Source organism: Coccinella septempunctata, chromosome 3, assembly GCF_907165205.1.
Source record: "Coccinella septempunctata chromosome 3, icCocSept1.1, whole genome shotgun sequence".
In the NCBI taxonomy this organism is placed as follows: domain Eukaryota; kingdom Metazoa; phylum Arthropoda; class Insecta; order Coleoptera; family Coccinellidae; genus Coccinella; species Coccinella septempunctata.
Window position 1 is genome coordinate 38,453,819 of NC_058191.1, and position 24,532 is coordinate 38,478,350.

The 24,532-nt window shown below is 33.1% G+C and overlaps 2 protein-coding genes across 2 annotated transcripts; one reads left to right on the plus strand and one right to left on the minus strand.

Moving 5' to 3' along the window:
* Window positions 1-1,017: 1,017 nt before the first annotated feature.
* On the plus strand, window positions 1,018-5,268 carry LOC123309165 (NPC intracellular cholesterol transporter 2 homolog a-like). Its single transcript, XM_044892133.1, has 4 exons — window positions 1,018-1,376; window positions 2,676-2,798; window positions 4,027-4,202; window positions 5,114-5,268. The coding sequence occupies exons 1-4, from the start codon at window positions 1,286-1,288 to the stop codon at window positions 5,195-5,197; spliced, it is 474 nt and encodes a 157-aa protein (XP_044748068.1). The 5' UTR covers window positions 1,018-1,285; the 3' UTR covers window positions 5,198-5,268.
* Window positions 5,269-5,392: 124 nt separating this feature from the next.
* On the minus strand, window positions 5,393-24,532 carry LOC123309164 (fasciculation and elongation protein zeta-2). Its single transcript, XM_044892131.1, has 7 exons — window positions 23,996-24,532; window positions 9,771-9,876; window positions 8,370-8,631; window positions 6,963-7,213; window positions 6,696-6,771; window positions 6,574-6,639; window positions 5,393-6,401 (listed from the first exon to the last, which is right to left on the minus strand). Exons 1-7 carry the CDS (start codon window positions 24,421-24,423, stop codon window positions 6,385-6,387), a joined length of 1,206 nt encoding a protein of 401 aa, XP_044748066.1. The 5' UTR covers window positions 24,424-24,532; the 3' UTR covers window positions 5,393-6,384.

Below are 24,532 nucleotides of genomic sequence, written 5' to 3' on the forward strand. Positions count from 1 at the left end.
AGAATGAGCTCAATCTTTATATTCAACAAATGGACAATAAATTAAAATACCATTATCATTATTGATTTATGCTGTTTTTAAATGATTTTGAACAATAAATCGTATAAAACTTATGTTTCAATCATTTCATTTCCTTAGGTCCAAAGAAAATTTTTGAGATGACATGCAACTTACAAAACACGAACTATGAATTTGGTGCTGCTCACTTGCTACATCTAGGGATGATTTTTTCCAATGTCGGTATATTTTTCATTAAACTATGTAGTTAACGATGAAATCTCATTCAAAAATTGTTTTTCAATCATGTATCAGGAAAATCCAATGTTAGCTTAGCTTTTCACAATGAAAGTATCAATTATTGTCATATCACTGAATTACTTCGATTTCAAACATTTTGGCTTTTCTTCACTTCTTCGAAAATAAACCAGTTGCATAAAGCATGACTAGCATGAGGGTAAACATAACTGCCTTTTTTCCACATGAGTTTTCTCTCCCCATATATAACACACAAGAAATAAAATAAGAATTGTTTGTGGAAGCTGTCGGAAGCATTGTTTTAAGACAGTGTTACCTAAAAAAAGATATTTGAACAATATTAATGAATACAATGTTTCGGATACTATTGCAGACTTCCTCCTCAGACAATAAATCGTTGATCTTCAGAATTATTCTTCACTCACAACCTTGGGGAGGGTCTTAAAATTCAGATCTAATAATAATGATACAGGAAAAACAGAAATGGACTATAGAAACTTTCATTCGAAAAAATACTAATAATTCTCTAGAACTGTCCATAAAGATATGGATATATTTTGGACTTTTTCTTCAGAGATATACCACCTAGTCTGTCAGAAGAATTTCAATAAGATGCGTTTATTTTCGATAACAGTATATGTTTTGTAAATAGATGCCATTCAATTCATAGTTGTTGCAATATATCGCTTGTTTAAATAACGAATAAACAATATCGTTTATTTATCATCTTCACAGTTATCGATAGTAATTTAGTCATTTTATTAGCAGATGTTCAAATCTGTATATGTATGTCAATGGGTTTCATTCTATAATAAAATCAACAAAATATTATTATATCGCTCGAAAATCTTTATCGTTTTTGTTAAACAAAGGAAGTCCTATTATCTATTGGTCAACGCTATAATTGATGCCTCATGCTCAAGATAGTTATATAGCATTAAATCCTATTTAGTTCAGCTACAGTCGTACATTGACGATTCAGTTTATTCTGTACTGCTAAACTCTCAACATCTCCCTTAAAATAATCGAGATGGAGCTCAATTTCGTGAAATTGTCGGTTATTGTTTTGATTTCCTGCTTGTTTGTGCAGACAGAAAGTGCCTACTTCTACAACTGTGAAGGTAGAGTATCCAAAAACTAACATCATTCTATGCATTTGTGAGTACTTTGGTTGGAGTCATCTGATTCAAAATATGTAATATCCGAAACGTTTGAAAGAAAACACGGAAATTTAAAAAATATTGACATTTTTGAATTGTTGAGCAGAAGATTCAGACGCTACAATAAAAAAAAACACATTTATTCAATACTGTCATTCGCAACAATATGTTTGGTTTCATTATTGGTTTATAGAGTGAATAAAAAGAAAAAATAGAGAAGAAAAAAATTAAAAATAGAGAAAATAAAATGCACGAAAAGGTGAATTCACGCAACTTTTCATGAATGATTGAGAAGTTTATCTGATAAGGGTAGTTGACAACTCTATTTTTTCGTGGCAGAAATGGATACACCCTATTTTGTTGATGATTATTTGGTCACTGATGATATTTATTTTAACCTATTTTTTTGTTATGTAGGATAACTTTTTTCGACCTAATTTTTTAGATCATCAGGTATAGCTCACAAAATAAGTAATCTAATAAGGTTGACTCTTGTATCTACCATATTCGATTTTTTAAAAAAGAAATTCACAATGAAACTTGAAGATTTACCATATTGCTGATTTACCATTGCTGATTGAAATTTCGTATGATGATGGCCTAATAAAAAAACGATATTATTTCAATTTTTACAAAGCACTGAGGGAATCTTTGGAATTTTCCTGATATAGTTTCGAAAACCTCGGAAATTTTTTGAGTTTTTTTTTGTTAACTTCCATATGATTGCAAAATATTGTAGGATTGGACCTAGAAGCTTATTGAAGGATCTATTTTATTCCAAATTTTCATTCATTTGTCTTCAGGTTCAAAAAAAGTAAACAAATATTTCAGACAGAGATAAGTTATAACAAAAACTTGGTCAGTGCTCGATTCCCATAAATTATTAATGGAAAGAATAAAACAAAATGAAGGACATACTAAAAGGGTTAAATGAACCACTTCCTTTGAGCCCAATTATTGAATAATCGTTCACTATAATATAAAATATTTTTCGAATCGTGGAATCTAGATGTTTGTTTATTTCATTGTATATAGGTATTGAAAAAATTTCAGCAAAAGTTTGATTCTTTTGAATATTGGGAAACCAATCATTGTAGACTTCGTTTGAAAACAATTATTGCTGCTTTAAGATCGTTTCATCATTAATCAATAGTGAATACTACAATCTAAAAGCAAATTATGAGTTTTTTTGTTGGAAGTTGTAAATTTCCGAACAAACTCTAAGTTTCTCTCCAAATTTCAATGTAACACGTGTTTCAGATACTCAGACCCTTGGAAATGTTCAGAGCATCAAAGTTACCAACTGCGATTCTAATGATGAAGATTCAAAATGCATTTTGAAGCGAGGAACTAATATCACATTCGATTTGACCTTCAAAACAGGTAAATTTTTAATGTACTCTTCCTAGCAAATTTTTTGTCTAGTGTGGATAAACGAATAATATAATAAGTACATACATAATGGGTATAAAAGACATCATAAGTTGTGTTCCATACTTGAATGTTTAATAGGAAACAGGAAAATACTTGAGAGGTTCACAAAACTGCACAATGGATAATCTATGATAGATTTACTAGTTCAACTGAGTCTGTCTCTAGAAAGTTAACTCATTTTTAATTTCTGGGGGACAGACTTTGTTCAATTTTTGTGAGAGTTGCGTCAAAAGTGTAAGAAATATTCAACTGTCCCCACATAAAATGTTTTGTGAGAAAATTCAACACAACGTGTGCCAAATTTGAGATAAGGCCCCATGGATAATTTTTTTGAATGGCAATCCTTTTTTTCAAGAGTATATCGCAAGTTACACATGCGTACCAAAAATTTAAAATTCATATTTCTTGTCGTCAAAAAGATATTTAACAAACGATATTTCGTGAGACAGAGGTCAGCTTGTTGAATTTTATATTGTATTTAAGTCATTCAAAAGTGTTTGAGGAGGAAACATTAGACTTTTTCTCCATATCAATAAAGTTATCTACTTAAAACAATATTCATAGTATCTCAAGTCCGAAGTGTACATTTGAAGAAAACTCTGTGTCACGAAAAATGTCGTGATAATCGATAAGAGAGACTCGAACAGTTCAACAAGAGAAGATAGGGCTTCAAAGCTTGATAATTGGTTCAAAAGTTCATCTATTGCAAACTTGACCTTGTTATATTTTCATTTCAAGACTGATCCACTCATTGCAGATCTGAAAAGAATGAAAATATCGTAAACAACTCTTTCTGGATTCAAATTTCTTGCGGAGGTTATACCCAAACAAGTTGATAATGAAATTACGAATAGATTTTATCAGTGGGTAGTTTTCTAGCGGTTTTTTTCTTGATGATAACGACATAAACTATTTTTACCTAAAATAATCAACCATGAAGCCAATTTCTTCTTTTTACTGTGAAGAAGATATACCTATATCCCCTTATTTTGAAATCTACGATAATTATATCTTTTATAAAAAATCAATTTGTAGTATTTGAACCAACTGCTGGAAAAATACGTAAATGTTTTTTGGTCATTTTTATTATTCACTCCAGAAAATAAATATTTTGTATTACGTATTACGAATTGCATACTTCTGGCGTTTCTGGTTATAACAAATTTCACATTTCTAGGTGTAGAAACTGACACTGTAACTTCTGTTGTGCATGGAATAATTTTTGGAGAATCAAAAAAATTCGATTTGCCCAACAGCAATGGATGCGTCGACTCTGGACTCCAGTGTCCTCTGGCTAAAGATAGTGTAAACACATACGTGTCATCTTTACCTGTGAAGAAAATATACCCGAAAGTGAGTATAGTAAACGTCTACAATTCAAATATAACCGAAACTTCTTAGAATCTTCTTTTCCTGTAAAACTTCAATTTTCGTTGAAGAAAATGTACACTTTTGTCTTCGAAAAAGAGACCACTAAATTGGTTACCTACGTATATGGAACCTCTAGCTGTTATCAATGCTATTCAAAATTGCATCGTTGAAGCACAAGTATTCAAGAATATACAGGGTGAGACTTTGACTCGCCCAAATAATTTAACAGTAGATTCTTGAGGTCAAGAGAAACACTTTTTTTCTCTACCATTTTTTCCGGATCGGCTCGGTTTAAAAGATACAGGCTGTTGAGAAACCATAAAAAATGATATTTTTATGGTTATCTCAAAAGCGGTTTTATCAAATGAAATGAAATTCGGAATATAGTTATTCATTTATTTGATGAATCTTTTTCGATCACAAGATATCACCCACGTCTTCCAGTTTTCTCATTATGACCATTACGTACCATAAAAATACCAAGAATTCAAAGAACCAAACTCTTGAAACTAAGTTGGACGCTATCTAATGAATATTTGAACGGTTTGTAAAATAAAAGTATTCCTCATACTTTCTCGTATAATATAAATATCTGCGAAATTTTAAAAATTGGGTATTTTCGCTGAAAGCAACTCTGTTTAAAAGATCCATAGATGTGTAGTGTCACAGATTTAGCTAGTTATTCTGAGGTAATTTTATTTTTCCAGGGATGGCCCAGCTCATTATGAAAACTTAAAAATGTTAAAATCCCCAAAAATCTTCACATACCTATTCAAATTCAAAATAATTTGTTCGGGAAAATGAACCTTATCAAATCTTATCTGATATACTATTAGTGTGAAAATAAATCTCGATACTTGTTTCAAAACTTTCTAATGATTATTTTTTTACAGCTCAGCGTTGATGTTAAATGGGAACTCCAAAACAAAGATGGCAAAGACATTGTTTGTATAATCATACCAGCCAAACTTGCTTAATTTATGAAAGAAATGTTGTGATATGGAATAGAAAAATAGAAAATCGATACCAAAGATAGTTTTGAGCAAAATTGTGGTTACGAATATAATTTTTCCCTTCATCCATTCCTCATCCTTGACAACAAAGAAATTAAGCTGGGATTAAATTGAATTTTTTGCGGTGAAAATTCTTGAACAAAATCAAAAAAACTCAAATTTTATGGCTGAAAATTTATTGAGATCTAACAAAGATTTCCGAAAGACAATTCATTTCCATTTCATACGACATTTCTGGAATTTTTTAGTTGCATCAATCAGCTATTTTGTTCAGTCAACCTCCACAAGCAAACGAGCAAGAAATACTTGCTGTAATAAGTAATCGCAAAATTGCAAATAAATTATTTGTTTAAATAAGCTATTATCACTTTATACACAATCGTAAGGAAAAATATAATACAAATTATGTGCATATTGCACTCAAGATTATGTGCTTTTTCTGGGAATTATACCACATAGAAAACCGTTTCAGTTCTCACATTTGAAACTCATTCCATCTGATTCAGTCCATAAAAATTGCTAAAAATATTATTTTGATCATTTTTTCAATTTTCCATGAAGTATAATGGCATTTGTTTCACAGCAAAATTCGTAAATATTCCAATAATAAAATTATAAAGGCTTGATCACAAAACACTCAACATACATTCGAAACATTGATGAATTTTCACAATTTAGGATAGAATGAAATGATTAAACAAAATTTTAAAAAATTTAACACATCTGAAACAATTATCATGCTGCAGAGAAACTGGTTACACTTCAGTATCTAGAGTGTATCTTATATTTAAGGCAAGAATGACATTCAGGTCAGTAAACGTTGAGAACACCAAAATTGAACTTGAAAATCAAAATTTGACAATGTTAAACTAGAAAAAGATCATCAATAAACCTTCAAGTATCAACATGTCCATTGTCACTTCGAAACAATCGTTAGACTAGAGTATTTCAAGCGAATATTTACAAGAGGATAAAACGAAAAAACACGGGAACAATATCAACATCAATTCAATATTTTCTGATGGATAAAAAGAGCAAACAAAATATACAATAGTCGTGAAGCTAAAATCTTACATACTAATTTTCAATTATTAGTATCCTCCTAGATTTTCTGTGCCTCTTTCTCCAGCTTATATTATTACTTTAGCTTTTTACGTTGGACATATAACTGGAACAAAAATCGATTTAAGTCGTGGAAAAATTTAGGGCTAAGATAGCTAGTGACATGGAAAACAGAACAACCAGTATCAATGAATTTATTTTTGTATAGTACACTAATAAATTCATTAATAGTGGATGTTCTGTTTTTATGTCATACATAAAAAAGGAAAACAACTCACCTTTCAAAATGTAATCTGTTAATAAAGCTGGAACAGTAGGACTATCTTCATTTATGGCTTTCAGTACTGTAAAAATTATTCCAAGATTACCGTGGTCCCTATCTAAGGAGTTAATAACTTACTTTTTATAAGAACTTGAAGAGATTGGTTATCTGGTGGTCCACTATCTAAATGGTATGGAATCACTGTTGTCAAATACTGGAAAAATTAGGAGATGAGTCGAGAATGTCAAAACACATATTGAAAGAGTCACTATTAAGGTACCTTCATCATGAATTGAAACTAAAAAAATTTCAATTCATCTTGCGTTTGGTGAGAAGAAACAGAATTGTGCCACAATTTTTTATCTGGTCTAAAAATAATGTTAAATGGGTCGGATGAATCTTTACCTTAGGATCGAGTCCATTGGGAGTTTTTATAGTATTATTCTTGGAGTTCCTCTTCTTTTCCACGTGATACTGTCGTCTCTTATTCTGTACGGCAAGCAGCAAAGAAATGAAAGTGTTCTTCAGTTCTTTTTCGTATTCCAATTCATCGCGTAAAGCCAGCTCTGAGATCAGGGTTTCGGAAAACTCTCGTATGAGTACTTCGAGTTCGAGGAACAGCTCGTTGAGCTGTGATAGACTGAGATCTCTCAGTTCTGAAACGAAAAAGATTTATAATAAGTTGCGAAAGAATTTATCTGGTAGAACGGGCAATAACTTGCTTATCGAAGACTATCCAAAATATTCTCCATTTCTGGAGATTACTTTCTTCCATCTCTCAGGTAATGCGACTGTAAAAAATTGGACTGCAAGCTTCAAAAGAGATAAATTTTCTATAGAAGATGATGACCGATCGGGAAGGCCAGTTTCTGTGTCAGTTCCCGAAAATATCGATGACATGACATGATTTTATCAGACCGTCGAATTGGGCTAAAACGGATATCTGAACCACTGAATATTTCATAGGAACGCGTTCATCATATAGTTGAGAAAAATTGGTGCTAAATGGATCCCCAAATGTTTGAATGCTGACCAAAAGCGTGCAAGGGTAGAAGCATCACGTTCGATCTGTGCTGGATTTGACAACGATGTAGACTTCTTAAACCGAGTTGCTATTATGCATGAGACTTGGGTACATTTCTTCGATCCAGAAACAAAGCAACAGTCGATGGAATGGCGACACTCTGGTTCTCCAAGACCTAAGAAGATTCGTGTCCAAAAATCTGCTGGAAAAGTTCTTGCTTCAGTTTTTTGGGATTGCCATGGAGTAATCATGATTGATTTTTTGGATGAGGGTAGAACAATAACCGGAGATTATTATTCGACATTATTGATCACTCTACGGGAAAAAATTAAAGAGAAAAGAAGTGGAAAGCTATCCAAAGGTGTTTTGTTATTGCAGGACAACGCCTCTGCACATAAATCTCATGTTGCCATGCAAAAAATTCGTGATTTAGGGTTTGAATTACTAGAACACCCCCTTATACACCAGATTTGGCTCCATCCGACTACCATCTCGTTCCTCAACTGAAAAAAAGTTTAAAAGGTCGTAATTTTTCATCCAACGAGGAGGTAAAATAACAGCTGTGGATATCTGGCTTGCAGAGCAAGAAGAAACATTTTTTTTGAAAGGTCTAGAGACGTTGCACGTTCGCTGTAATAAATGTATCCAATTAAGAGGAGAATATGTTGAGTAATAAAATATTTTGACATTGAAATTTTGTTTGGTTCTATAGTGGGCTAAGAATTTTTCAATATATCCTGGTAGTACTATAACTATTGGGGAAATGCATCAAAGACTTGTTTACTTACTGTCTTCATAAAGAGGCGTACTAAGTACCTCTTTGGCCTTCTCCAACACTTCGTTATTTTCTACTATCAGGTCCCCGTTTTCATCAGAACAAGAATCCTCTTGCATCATGTCGTCTATTTCTTGTATCACTTCATCGGCTGTCTTTAATGGCTCGGTGTCTTGGTGAATTCCGTTCAGAATGAGTGCATGCATGTCCAGATCGCTAGCTACTGCTTCGTCTTCGGAAGATAGTTCTAGGTCTTCTTCGGGTGTTCGAGAACCCTGAAAAATAACAATTTAGAGAGTCTGCATTCAATGTTCATTTTTGAATGGACCAAATGTTCAGCTCAAAAAATTTGCCCTAGGCTGACAGTTAAACATTTCGACATTTTGACTCAATATTTTAACAGTCTAACATTCTTAAGGTCAAGAGAAACACTTTTTTCCTTCACCATTTTTTTCCGAATCGACTGGGTTTAAAAGATACAGGCTGTTGAAAAACCATAAAAAATGTATTTCTAGTTCTATCTCACAAACGGTTTTATCGAATGAAATGTATTTTGGAATATAGTTTTTATTCATTTGATGAATCTTGTTCGAACACGTCTTCCAGTTTTCTCATTATCACCATTACGTACCATAAAAATAACAAAAAAACTCTAAGAACCCAACTCTTGGAACTGAGTTGGACGCTATCTAATGAATATGAAGAAAAGATCCACAGATATGTAGTGTCACAAATTTAGCTAGTTATTCTGTAGGTACTTTTGTTTTCCACACCTCATCATAAAAACTCAAAATAGCTATATCTTTTTATCAGGGCAGAATCCAAAAAATGTTATAGAAAAATTGATATTCATAGGACTTTGACTGTTGGAAAAGGGACTGTCCAAGGAGGGCGAAATTGTGGGTTGAGTAGAGTTCATAGTAAGATAGAGCAGAGCAGAACAGAGTAGAGTTGAGTAAAGTAAAGTGCAGTAAAGTGAAGTATAGAAGAGTAGAGTACCTAGTATTCATAAATTTCAGTTGTATCAAGTCATTCAATGAAAAACAATGACCTATTACAATTCCATGTAGTCCAGCATCTGATAAAATTATACGCATTAATTGTTTCAATAGGATGATATCATCCTCTTGGATATAGTAGAATTATCGCTCGGCTCACATGTTTTATGGTGTTAGTCGATTAGTACAAGTTTCTTCTAAATACAAAACTTTCCAATAAAAAGAAAACACCAACAGTTGTTTCGCTATAAAAATGGAATCTTCAAGTGTATAAAGAAAAGAATACCGGATTTGGGTAAGAGTGAAAATCTTAGAACTGAAGAGAACATTCTTCGAGAATCAAACTGTTCGAAACTGCAACTTTTTCATTATAGAGACAATGTAAAATTAGGGTAATCATACACGATATTCCATACCTTTTCGTTTAAATTGAGGGCTGGCATATGAAGTTTCCTAGCGTAAGATTTCGACCAGTCTATTGGTAGAATATTCCCAAAATTGCCTGTGATCGTCCACCACATTCTGAAAAAATATTATTGCTGTAGGTATAAGTAAGCTTCCATATTACATCAAATATATATATATATATAACAGTTCTTTATTGTCTTTAAACAAATGGCCATCGACCTAGGGTCCTTCAGCCTTTTAAATTAAAATACATCAAATATTATCTAGAAAAATATTTTTTCTAGGGCTATGAATAATTTTTCTTTGTACACACAAAAAGAAACATGTATTTTCCCTACAAACATTTTTAAGGATTTCGAGAATACTTCACCAAAAAATATTTCTTGTTGTGAGCTCAGAGAATATTATTTTCCCGAATAAAAAATTACCCCCCCGACTCTGATTTTCCCCAAGGTACGAAAAATCAATTATTGCTAATTTTTAGGGCGAAAAAGTCTTTCCCCTTGCTCCAAAAATATTTCTCGAAATAAATTTTTTTATGAGATCCATATTTTCCAAATTTTTCCTGGCTTCTTCATAATTTTCGTTTGAATTAACCCGAATAAATTCTTATCAGGAATCAATTGAATTTGAATAAAAGCTCCTTAAATTATATTTCTCCTACTCGCGATGTATTATCTAGAGTGCACTCATTTCGTTTCAATTTCCATTATCTTTATTGACCTATTGTGGATAAAAATATTATTGTTGATTGTATATTCAAATCATGTTATTCAAGTGGATGCTCGAAAAAAATACGTATCATTGAATGGGCATTTCCACCAATATTTTGAAGAAAACATGTTTCGAAATATCACAAAAAAAAACAGTAACTATTAAATAAAGAGTTGTGCGACGAAAAGCCTACACATTCCAAAGTACAGAGGATATCAAATCCTTGCATGCCTCTATCAGAATTCACTTATTCATTTTACTCAGAAATACACAATTTCCTTGATTTGATTCATCGCCCATCTTGACTGAGTTTACGTAGATACTATTCGATCACTCAACAAATATTTACTCTAATTAGAACATATCCCATTTCTGAATTCAATTTATTACCATGTGAGTAATTCAGATTTTTAGTTATCTCGTGATGTCCATGTGTTCAAGTAGGTATTAATCATAATACATAGAAAAAAAGGATAAAAAACTACTATTCCAGAATAACATATAAGGGCAGTAATGACCAAAAGTGTAAACCTCTGGAATTCTATTCAATTTTAATGTTTGAGCTACATTTTTCCCATGCTGTAACAGCTATACAGTATGGAACAGATGGCTTCTGGCCTCAAGGAAGGTCGTATGGTAATAACTGTTCATTGTTTATTCGTAGTATGTGTCGATTTACAGATTTAATTAGACGTTTCTATATGGAAATCGGATAAGTAGCTTATGACCAGTTCGAATATCTCCAAGATGAAATTATCTCTTCAAACAATGAATTGGGATATAACAACCATTTGATTTGAACCACTGTTCGTGATTCTAGTGGGTTCAGTGAGCTCCATCAGCGAATGTTGTCGTGTAACTGGCTGAAAATTATGTACAGGGTGTTCCACATTCGATATCCAGTGGCTGGATCTTGGAAACTAGAAGAGCTGGAGCAAAACAGATGGCATTTTTCCAAATTTTTTTCAGAGAAACATAGAATCGTTATCATAAGGAAAAACTATGTTCCAATTAGATGAACTACTTTTTATGCATCAAATTTTATTCGGAATTTATAAAAATATCCCTACATGATTAATTATTAATTACTATTAACTAATAATTAACTATTAACTCAATAGTTTATTAGCCACCCCCAGAAGAAAATAATAGACTGAAAGAGGCATAAATGCCAGTGGATTCTACGTAGAAAAGAAGGTTCAAGTTTCCGATCTCTAGCTTCAAAGACAGAACAGTTATATGAACTCTTCAAAATCTCAATTTTTCATCTCCAAAACAAAGCATTGTCGGAGGCTACGGTTTTCACAATTTTCTGCCATCTGTTTTGCTCTAACTCTCGTAGTTTTCCGATATTTCCTCACTGGAAATCGAATTTGGGACACCCTGTACATATAGTGCAAGTCTCTAAGGTGGAATAGATTTACTAAATCAAAGATTTTGCTACTATTATTTTTCGTGTAAGAAAATGATATTCATCAATAATTTTTCAAAATGGCAAACCTTATTTTTCATGACTATTCTTGAAGGGATGATAAGTTAACTATGGGTATCAAACATTAAATTATTATTTTCTTGTCGTTAAAACATATCTAACAATTGAACAAACATCAACCAATTCGAAAACTAAGGAATCTGGGGTATTTTTTGTCATGACCTCAAATATCAAATTTGGACACCCCCAATTCAAAAGATTAAACGACGAAAATTGTCTTCGATTTACCGAATTTATTCCAAGTTAGAGACTCCCACTGTATTATAAAAATAGCCTGAATAATTTGGGCATGAATAAAAAAAATATTCTCGCTCTTGGACTGGCAGAACAGCTTCGAGTATTCAACTCAATGTTTCTTCATATAAGTACCTGAAGAGGGTTGTAAAGTTTGTAAACCTACTCCACATGACTATGAATATGGTGAAGTATGGTGATTGGTGCCCAAAAGTGTGCGTATCTGTTGTTGAGCATGCGTAGGTTATACCACTGTTGGGGGATTCGTTTCAAGCTGTAGAAATCAATACTGAAATGAGGGAGGATTCTTAAGGCTACCCCCCTTTAATTCTTATACACTTGTTACTCACAATATCTTGAATGATTGAAAGATATATGTATCGAGTTACTTTCTAAGGGGAGAATTTTGGATGAACTGAAGCATGAAATCTAATGTTTCTTATAGGGGTAGTAATAGTATATCGACCATGATCCCGAGATTTTTTTTATTGGGCCTTGTAAAACAGCATGAAGAAATCGTACTGAATGTCTTTACCCACTATTTACTAATTGTATACCTAACAAATCGCCATGAAGAAGTGATTCTTGTTTATTATGAACAAAAAAAAGCTGCTAATTACAACTGGGGTTAATAATTTCCAATTACTGTGAAAAATTCTTCCTTTCACAAATATTACGAACTACAATGCATTCTGCATAGAATTAGTTATGGCCATTTTTCGAATTTTCAACATTGAGTTCGTTAATTCACTCTTCATTCTTTTCTGAAAAAAAAATAACACAAGAATATCAACTAAACCTACTTTGGTATCTGATCAAAATGAACTGATGAAAGGTCAGTGATACCTATGAGCTGTTTAGCAGTGTATGGACATGCCAATCAAATTTTATGCATACTGCTTTACACCAACAGTTCATTTGTTAATATATTCATTACCTATTTCATTCATTCATTATATTTATTATTCCATATGGGGTAGACAAGTGTTCTCATTTGTTGAATATATAATATATTTCGTTTCAATTCAGTTTTCAGCTGTGAATTTTTCTTAATAATCTTTGCCAATTGTATCCTATCATGACCCATGTGTTTCAGACCTTGGAGAAACGATCGACCAACTCCTCCAATCTTTTCTAAAGTCAGGAATTAACCTTGTTTCTCATATTACATACGATTATTTTTCGAAGCATTCAATAAACACGTTATTCTTATTATGCAGCGGGAAATTATATGTTCTTCGAAGTAGTTCAGTGGATGAAGGAACATTGGTATCTATTACTATGATCAGTTCATTTCAATACCATGAATTACCTCATACTTTGGCACGCATCCTCACAAGAATTATAAAATATTTCTCTCACCAAGTGTTAAATGCACTCGAGAGCTAATGAAGAAAGGCAATTGTAAAAAGTAGAATCATATGCATTTAAAGTTCTTGCATATGCATACCTTTTGGCAATTAAGTCTTGAGTTGAAATCTTAATGTGCTAATTTTGAAGAATGCTATCAACTTTGAGGAGGATTACCCTACAACCAAAACCAGTAAAAAATAACAGCTTTCACTGGAACTGGTACCAACGCCATCATGAAGGTATAAAGTAAGCAGAAAGTGTCAGTATAAGGACCAGTGGCGGTTCCAGAAATTATTTTTGGGGGAAGGGGGGCATAATGTTGTATGTGCCAGGAAAATCATCGTTAATGTGATACACATTCCAAAAGAACAACTCTTCTAGTAATAAATCTCTCAATTTCATCGAGCTTGGTACAACCGTTCGGTATTGACGAACTTTTAACTGACCCTCGAACTGGACCTCATCTTTTTCTGGATTTTTCGAAGGTCAACTTGCGAGTAGTTTTCTCCCAGAAGAATCATCGTAGATCTAAAGGTGATGCATATTCCAAAAGATCAACTTTTCTAGTAATAAATCTCGGAATTTCATCGAGCTAGGTGCAGTGGCGGTTCCAGGAGTTATTTTGGGGTGGGGACATAATTTAATACTTGAAATTTTGTAAGGTGTTTGTTGATATAAAATAAATAGGTAGGTATAAATCTTTATAATTGTCATATAAGCCATATGTTTTAAAGAAAGCTTTTTTGAAACTTATTCTTAGTTGAAGAGGGAAATAAAATTCATTTTGTGATAGTCAAAAAAATATTTCTCTCAAGTTCTGGAAGGAAGGGGTCATGCCCCCCGCTGGAACGCCTATGATAAGGACAAGCCTAATACCTGCGGGGATTCAGAAGAAAGTTCATAACTAGACGTTCGTTCTTGAACATTTTCAAGATTCCATTCGTCGATGATGGAGAAGGATGAAGCGACTGGTTTTTTATGCTTCTGGGAGATGAAAGATATCCGTTTATTTTCTTGGAACTGTTGAATCTGTGCTATATTCATGAAAGTAGAAGTGCTTTTAAGTAGATACAGGAATATTTTATGCCAGTATCCAGAAAAACCATTGAAACTTTTTTTGTTTAATGTAAAACCTCAGGAGAATGGATATAAAAAAATGTTCAATGCACATGCTATGTTTTGACAAGGTATCCTCCCTTAAATTTTTTACACCCTGTAGAATGAACTTTTGCTTGATGCAATAACAAACATTCTAGCCTTCTGATTTGAGACAGCATTTTTCGAATGCCAGTTGGATAAGTATTCAAATTCAAACTACCTCCCATTCGCCATCTGATTGGGAACGAGTCATCAGATGGTAAACAAGAAAATCCATATTTAGTGGGACTGTATAGTCTTTAGGTTGCGTGTTAAGTATTACGTAAAGCAAGGTCAACGGCTTTTGCCAAATACACAATATTATTTTCATGCTGAACCACCTTATCGATTTTGAACACAACGTGGCATGTTTCACTATTGCTGTTTTTATACGAAAACTTAGCAATATGGTAATTCTTTGAATGAGTGCTCTGAATTGATTTTCCTTCGAGCACAAAGGACCAAAATTTAGTAATAAACAATATACATACAATGGAAGGAAAAGAATTAGGTACAACAATTCAATTAGCAAAGTTTTGAAAATAGCGTATAACTTTCAATAATAAATATTTCGTACCATATGCCAAAAAATTACACAACTGTAAAAAAAGTCATGCAAACATGGAAAGCTCTGGTTGTGGGGTTATAATAGGCAATTTTTTCTAGTGGTAATAGGTAAAATATTGTTAACTAGCTCTTGAAAAGTAGGCCCAATATTGTATTCCCAGAAATTCCTGTATTATTTTATGATTAGGTAAAATAAGACAATAACTTCAATTTGGAAGGTTATTCTTTACTAAATTCCCAGTTTGTGCTTGGTTATGATAAACTAGGTATCATTGAAATTATCTACAAATTGCAGCTGACCGTTTTATGTATTCCGAATGCAAAAACTGTCCGAATGAGACATCATTTCGGATATTTCACCGTCTGCATTTTAATGGTACAGGTTGGAGCATCACAGGAAATCGAATTTATGGCCAATTTCCTAATGGAAGAGATGTCTGAATTTCAGAGACGTACAATTGAAACATACCAATCACTTTGGATCACAATGAATGTCTGACGAACAGAATGCAAGTCTGAATCTGCCTTGTACTCTACTTAACTACTATCTACTGATATACTGGCATAGTTTTTATTGGTGCACTACAGTTATTGACATACATCTGTATATGAAGCTTGAGTATGGTTTAATATTCAAGGATATAACTTCTTGAAATTGGGATGCAAAATGGATGTCATTCGAAAATGTATGAAGAATTATCTATTTGAGTTTTTGTCACTTGCTTCTCACTCGAATTATTACGAAAAGTGTTGCTAAAGTAACAAAATCAAGTGATGGGCAAGATACAGGGTGATATCTGACCAACAACCCATATGAGGAGTCAGAAATGCCTACTAGTTTCTGAGATACTGGGTGTTTTCTGAAACAAACCCTTATGATTTCTAAACCGTTAAATCGATTTCGAGAAAAAAATTCAATCCCTCGAATTATTCGCAACTATTCATTTACATCCTGTATACACCGTTATTCATCATCCACTGGTACTTAATTAAATGACGTTTCAAATTCGTGGGAATGTGTTAATTAAAACTGTTATCTAATTTATCCATTCAACTAGACAGAGAAGATGATTCCCGACATAATTCTTTCAGTTTCCTCATAATATTTCTCGAAAAAGGTCATATTAATCAAAAAATAACAAACATCTGCTACCGAAGACTATAAACAGCCTAAACGATGCATGATGATGGTTCTCTCTGACGATATCCAATTTGACAAGCTCTTTCTTGAAATTATGAATTGAATAAACACGCCGACCCTATCTGCCCCCTCATATGAGTCACACTGCTACATCCGACTGACTTAATAGACGACATAAAATTGAATGAGAGCTTTTTAGGAGGTACCCCACTCCAATGTAAATTCATTCTGTTACAACGTACAAAGTGAAGAACAATGAAACTTTTGATACAACTCGTTGTTTGTCTATGACTTTAATAATAAGTGAGAATTTTTGATGAATCGAATTTCATTGATTGATTATAAGTCCATATTTCCATTTCCAAGTTTGTCCTATGAAGATTAACTTCAGTGAAAAAATTGTAATTGGGAATGAGCTTGGAAATGAAAGAGTTATTTGAACCCATTCTTGAAATACCAGATGTTTTAAACAATGTTTACCAACTTACAATTCTATACAGTATTATTTACATTGAATTTGATGGTATAGGTGGACTGACTGTCTTTGACTCGTACAAATATTTTAACAGTCCATTGTTGAGGTCAAAAGAAACATTTTTTCCTATACCATTTTTTCCGATTCGGCACTGATAAAAAGATATGGATGTTTTAGGTTTTCATAATGAGCTGTGCCAGCCCTGGAAAAACAAAATTACTTTCAGAATAACTAGCTAAATCTGAGACACCACTCATCTGTAGATCTTGAAAAGAGTTGCATTCGGTCAAAGTGCACAATATTTTGAATTTCACAGATGTTTTTTATTTTTGAACATCAAATTAGTCAAAAACGGCTCATTATAAGAGAAAATATGATGAATACTTTTATTTTACAAAAAGTTCAAAAATTCATTAAGTAGCGACCAACTTATATAGTTTCAAGTGTTGGTATAGAGAAAACTGGAAGACGTGGGTGATATCTTTTGTTCGAAAAAGATTCATCAAATGAATGAAAAACTGATGTATTTCGATTTTCCTTTGATAAAACCGTTTGTGAGATACCTAGAACTGAAATTAACATGTTTTATGGTTTTTCAACAACCGATTCGAAAAAAAGGTGAAGGAAAAAGTGTTTCTTTTGATCTCACAAAAAGTTTTATAGAATGAAATTAATTTCGGAATATAGTTTATCATTTATTTGGTGAATCTTTTTCGAACACAAGATATCACTCACGTTTTCAAGTTTTCTCATTTTGACCATTACGTACCGTAAAAATACCAGAAATTCGAAGGACCAAAATCTTGAAACTAATGAATATTTGAACGTTATGAGACATAAAAGTATTCTTCATATTTTCTCCTATAATTTGATGTTCAAAAATAAAAATAATCTGTAATATTCTTAAAATTGGATACTGGCTGAATGCAATCCTGTTTGACAGATCCACAGATGTGTAGTGTCATAGACTAGTTTCTCCAGGGGTGGCATAGCTCATTATGAAAACTTAAAATGGCTTTATCTTTGTATCAGGGTCGAATCGAAAAAAATGGTATAGAAAAAATGTGTTCCTTTTGACCTCAAGAATCTAGTGTTAAAATATTTGTACGAGTCAAAGACCCTGTATATCAACTAAAACGTATTTTATTCCAGATGTTTCACGATAAATCGAAGAAAATTCAGCAGATGGTAAATCGAGAATCCTTTCTCATTAAATTATACATGAAACATTCCCCAGTTTTCGTTATGTTGCTATCGATCACGCTACACCGTCGGGACGCTTGGCGCCTAAATGTCTACGTCGTGTAAGCGTAAATATCAGGAACCAGCGAACGAAATGTCACAACAGAGGTGATGACTAATGCGGAATGCCATTGTTACTCGAGCACAAACTGAGATTGAGAACTTTAAAACAATATTGCAGTAAGGAATAATTCGAAGAATGAAAGATTTTGTTACCTAGTCGCTGTGTTCGCAGTGGCGTACCTATTTTATGGAAGTGAAATTTCAGATAAGAATCTTTGCTTTTTATGGAAATGAATTCAGAATGAATTCGTTATTTTCATATTATGAACATTTCTCAACATGGGAATGAGTCCAATCTTCGAAAGCGATTTCAATTGTGTGAGAATCGAATCGCTCATATACAGGGTGTTTACTGAGGATATTGTGAAAAGGCAAGAGCCGATTTCTTGTATAAAAACATCAATATTTTGTGAAGAAACATAAGAGTTAAATTCCTTCTGCGATAGAATATTCGATATGTCTAGTTTTTCAATAAAAAAATAAGGTCATTCGTCTTCTGTGTATAGCATAAGTACTACACTACAGCTACACCAAAATATTCAAAAAATGTCTAAAATGCGCGAGTGTTTGTTATTGTTACCAAACCAGTTCTTCTTGGAGAATGAGATCAATATTATAGAATCGACATTTTTATATATGTGCATGTGAATGAATTAGCTGATTTCTGGATAGATTCCTTCAATTTCCCCAGCATGAAAAGGGGAATTTAAAGAACCTTTCATTAAGGAAAGTTCAAGGTTCCAAACGTTGAATTTTTCGTGCAATCGATTGCTATTTCTACATTGAAGGATCTAATGTCAGCAAAGGTTCCACCCTTTTTATACCAGCGAACGTCCCAAAAGGAATAGAATATCCTTGAAAGGAGCTTCATTAGCAGATAAATAACCTTTGGGACGAGAAGTAAACAACTCACCCCCAAGTAAATTCATTGGAAAACGTAGTTTTGGATCTCAATTTCACCCCATAGGTAATTGATTGAAAGGTGGTTGATTGTTTCCCGAATGAATGGAAATCTAGTGATGTGTAACTAAGCTATATAGAGCTAGTAAGTGAGAAGTAACGCACAAAATTAATATTTATTACTATTTTGCAGGAAAACGCTAGAATAGGTCAATAATCATTTCAAATTTTTTAACTTTTCATGTTGAATTGAGGTGTTTAAATATCAATAAGAGTGCTTATTTGGTTTTAAACTAAATTTTTGGGTCATTTATATCAATACACATACCTACTTCAACATATAAGTATTCCTTTGGAGTGGCAATACCGCTTCGTAAGGATTTATCGCACCTTTATTAGTTCAACAAATATTTAATGTTTTCTAATGGAATCATTAAGTTACGTAATATTTCGTTAGTTAAGCTATCTTGATGAAAGTTTAGCCGAAACGAGTAGGTAAATGATGACCTGGATCTTTCGGCATATCAGAGCTCGTATTTACCCAATTGAAAATTGCAACAAATTGAATCTAAGATTGTAAGGAAATTAGAGAATATTTTGCAAACCCTCAAAAAGTGTTTTAGGCTAAAGGCAAGAGCATTGCCCATTTTCCGGCAATCTCATAAAGATTAAATGTGAAAGTAAAGGAGTATTTCAATAGTAAAAAATAAACAATATCTGTCCCAGCAGTCTAAGCAGTTGAACGTCTTTTCAATCAGTTTGAATTGCTTACAATGGATGTGTTACGCTTTGAATGCAGTTCTTAATAGATTAATGAATATTTAGATTGTAGGCTTTATATTGCACCACCGAAAGAATGCAGAAAGTGAGGAGTATAATTTCACTCTAATGAATTATGTATAAGGCGCGAATTTATGTAGTACATTTTTGAAGTACCCTCACGTATTTGCGTCGTATTCATCGGTGATGAAAGTCAAGGAAAGCAATAAAGTAGCGAATAAGGAAGATGTAAATTGGATATTTTAATCGGAATTATGAGAGCACCGACCCATGGTCAACACGATGTAAATCTGTTCCGTTTGACAATAAGATTTTTATTACAATGATTTATAGGGAAATGAAGATACCGAAAGTCATAAAGGGCTATGTCTTCATGCGATAGGAAATGAAATATGGGCTATGTCACAAAATGTGAATTGATTGACGAAAAAGGAAATAACGAGGAGAATAATAATAAAATTATCATTTCATTTTATCGAAAGGAATGTGGCTTTAATGTCAGCATATGCCTACTAAGTGAATTCAAGTTCGAAGATAATTCCAGCCTATACGAATCACCCTATACGTGCCTGTTGATAAATGATTTTTTCTCAAAAACCTTGTTACTTTTAGCAAGAAATTGCTACAGATCTTATTTGTTCAAGTGAATCAAGCTATCAAAAATCAATTTTTCAATGGTAGGTATAATAAGAATTGGGTAAAAAGTTTCTTTTGAACGAATCTGTAGGTATCTAAGAGGGGCTGCTCATAAACAAATTTATGTGAAAGACCTACACTATTTTTAGACAAGGAATCTCCTCTGAAACTATTCATTTACACTTTGATGCATATGTGATAAATAATACATATTACATACAATAACAATAATATAATTGCGTTTGTTCAAGTAGGTATAGATTGTTTCTCACTCGAGAATATTATGAATACAATCTTCAGTTTCAAAGTAGGTCTTAAAAGTTTTGGCTGAATTTCTACCGTATGTCATATCTGAAAATAGAATCAACAACGGTTTTTATTCTGATCGATTTCACAGATCATTCCAGCACGCTTGCAGTTCGAATTTGATTACTTTTTGTAATGAATCTTTCTATATCTGTAACGTGTATGATGTCTTCATTTCCACGTGTTTCTCAGAACCAATTTCTTGTTAGTTTTATTCGATCTTGTGTGAATGTCTGATATCCTCTACAAACAAGATTAATAATCACTTACATTTAATATAAAAATGTTGGTCTGTTTGTTGTCCCGCAATTGTTTATGCCATCATAAAAATCAATTCTTGTCAAGAAAATCATGAAATCTTGACGGATGATGATGCTGAAGCTGCCTGATAACTTTTTGGGGTAACCTTTCAGATGCAAAGAATTTTCACAGGAACTTCTGTTTATCTGCTTAAAGTTTTATTTCAGTCAAATAGCTGCTGGCTCATCTAAGAGGATTTTGAAAGAAGCCTTCGATTATATAGTTTTTTCATTGATAACTTTGTTATCAAAATGTTCAAGAGGTTGCTTATCCTTGTAGGATAGCCTTTCGTGGTTTCTCAATCCATTCAGCGATAACCTAAACGATTTTTTTTCTAGTAAAGTCTGATTTATCCGATTTCACAAATCTTCATCCAGCCTCACTTGCTTGTCATGACATCAAATTAGGTTCCGTCAATTATGAACTGACAAAGTTTCGGTTTATATACAGGGTGATTCTTTGATTCGTACAAATATTTCAACAGTAGATTATTGAGGTAGAACAATTACAATTACAATTTCTTCCGAATCAGCTCGGTTTATAAGTACAGGCTGTTGAAAAACCATAAAAAATGTTATTTTTAGTTCTACCCCTCAAACAGTTTACGGTTTTATCGAATGAAATGAATTTCGGGATTCCTCATTTATTTGATGAATCTTTTTCGAATACTAGATTATGACCTTTACAGACCATAAAAATACCAAAAATCCAAAGAACAGAATCCTCGAAACTAAGTTGGAAGCTATCTAATGAAAATTTGAAAACGTTTTGTGAAATAAAAGTTTGTATTCTTTATATTTTTTCGTATAATGCGCCGTTTTCGAGTAATTTGATGTTCAAAAATAAAAAATATCTGTGAAATTCGAAAAATTGGGTACTTTGAACAACTCTTTTTGAAAGATCCACAGACGTGTTATGTCACAGAGTCAGCTAGTTATTCTGAAGCTTATTTTGTTTTTCCAGGGGTGGCACAGCTCATTATGAAAACTTAAAATGGCAATATTTTTTTATCAGGGCAGAATCTGAAAAAATGTTATAGAAAAAAAGAGTTTCTTTTGACCCCAAGAATCTACTTTTGATATATTTGCACAAGTCAGAGGACTCACCCAATATATTTTTTGAAGAGAACGTTTTTTTTATTGGTCGGAAGAATATTAGAAGTATCGATGGTGAGAAATGATGAAGAACTGTAACATATCGAGTGGGGTTAATGTCATTGCCAAGTTCTGTCAAATTCCCATGCATAATTTGACTATACTTCATTCAATTTTATTTTAGCAGTCGGTTGGCCATGGAAATTTGACACATTTCACTCTGTATAGTACGGAAATGTGGGGTTATGAAGCTTGTCAAAACATTTTTGGGTTTTAAATCAACGCTATGTTGCCCGTTCTACGTAAAAGATTCTGTTATTACGTATTTTATCACAATGTCGAATCTCTTCGGAAAATATGTAACGAACATAATTGAAGTTTATACAAATTGATTGAAGGCATACCAAATCCAGTTATTTGCATGGAAAATACAAGAGATCAGTATAATATCATAATATGCACTAGCTTGAGGAGAGTTATTGTTCATTATCTTGTTTCGCTGACATCATTTGTAGATTTCAAAGATATTTACTCGAAGATGAAATGCATATGATGCAGTGGTTGGGAATGGGTATCTCCCGAAGGAATTAACAGATAATTACAAGAATGTTAAATTCTTCAACAAAAATCATATTGCATCAATATAAGTAAAAGGAATTGAAGGAAGTTTCACAAGTTAAGATGCAACTTCACCGTTGAACAAAAATTTCACATGAATAAACAAGTAACAGGGCCACTTGCGCGTATTTGTGGCTATTCATCTTAATACATTGATGTAATAATAATAATTAGGTATTTATTAGTACCTCATCAAGACATTTACATTGTATAGGACCATACAAATGAAAAATAAAAAAATCCATTTTAGGGAACATTCTCCGATGATATTTATCCAAAATCCGGTAGTAAACTTTTCGCATTAATTCACTGAAACATAAAATTCTCAAATGCCACCACTTTTTTGGGTCTCCCAATAGAAGGAAATTCTTTGTCATCCTCTTCATTCACAATCTTTCTGATTGTGGAAAAATTCAGCTGAAATATAAGTCTTTTAGATTCAGATGAAACATTAGGTATATAAATTCTCTTACATTGAATATGTTCGCTACCGTCTGACGTATTGTGGATTTCAGAATATAAGGGTATAACTATTTGAATGAGCGGACCTGAATTCTAAATAGCACTTCCTGAAACCCTGTCTCTTTTTTCAATCACTTTCGGCATTTTTGTTGAAGTAATAAAAATTGATATTAGTTGTGGCAACGGCGTTATGACATTAACGATATTTCATGAGTGCCAACCTAACTTCGTGCTAGTTACAAAAACTTGAGAAAATTATTTCATGGCCAACCGACTGCTAAAATAAATTTGAATGAAATATAAGAATGTTTACGGACGTTGCTTATTTCGGTCCATATCTAAAATAATGAATGAATTAATCGAATATGTCTACCAAAATAGTCAAGACGAATTGTTAATTTTCAGGAAATTATTTTTAACCTTCCATAAACCAATCTGCACTCTGAAATAATCATCCATTCAATGGAATCTCGGGACATATGAAGTATCAGCTGTGCCTCTACCTACCAAAAATAAACCCCAGGTACATGTTTGACCGATCGAAGATAAACAAAGAGGGAGACGAAGGTTAACACATTTTCAGGACATCTTGCGTCCGTTATAGGATAAAATTGTGCGCGTATTTTTTTCCATTTACCTCGAAACCTGCGATATCAACTGATATCACAGGGAATTGTTGATAAATCGTTTTCCAGGAATTGACTGATGTATAGACTTACTGGCATTCGTTCATGATCTCTTCCTGCGTCCTAACCTGAACCGGGGCAAGCTTCTCCACAGACTCCTCATAATTCCCGAAACACTTGGTGATCTTATCATCGAAGGTATTCACTAAGTCCTCCAGGGACCCGGAGAAGGTCTCGGTGAAGTTATCCGACACAGACTGCACGTCCCCCCCGGCGTTCGACAGTATATTTTTCTTGTTCTGCGATATCGTATCCAGGGTGGAATTATTGACCATATCTTCGTTCTCGTTGAGCACGTCGCTCAGGTCCTTCGTCTTCTTGCCGATGTTGATGTTGTTCAGGTTGTTCTCGTTCTTGAACCCGTTCTGGAACTCAGCGGAGCCCCAATCGTCCCCGTCGTCGAATTGGGCAAGGGGTGCCTCGAATTTTAGCTCGGCCATCTTACTGGCCAGATCGCGCATGGTGCGATTGCACCCAACGCGCCGATGTTTGTTGTCGAACTGACTTGAAAATCTATCCGGACCACTGGTGCACTCCGTCTGTGATTCTGTGCGTCTGTTCTGTGTCGAC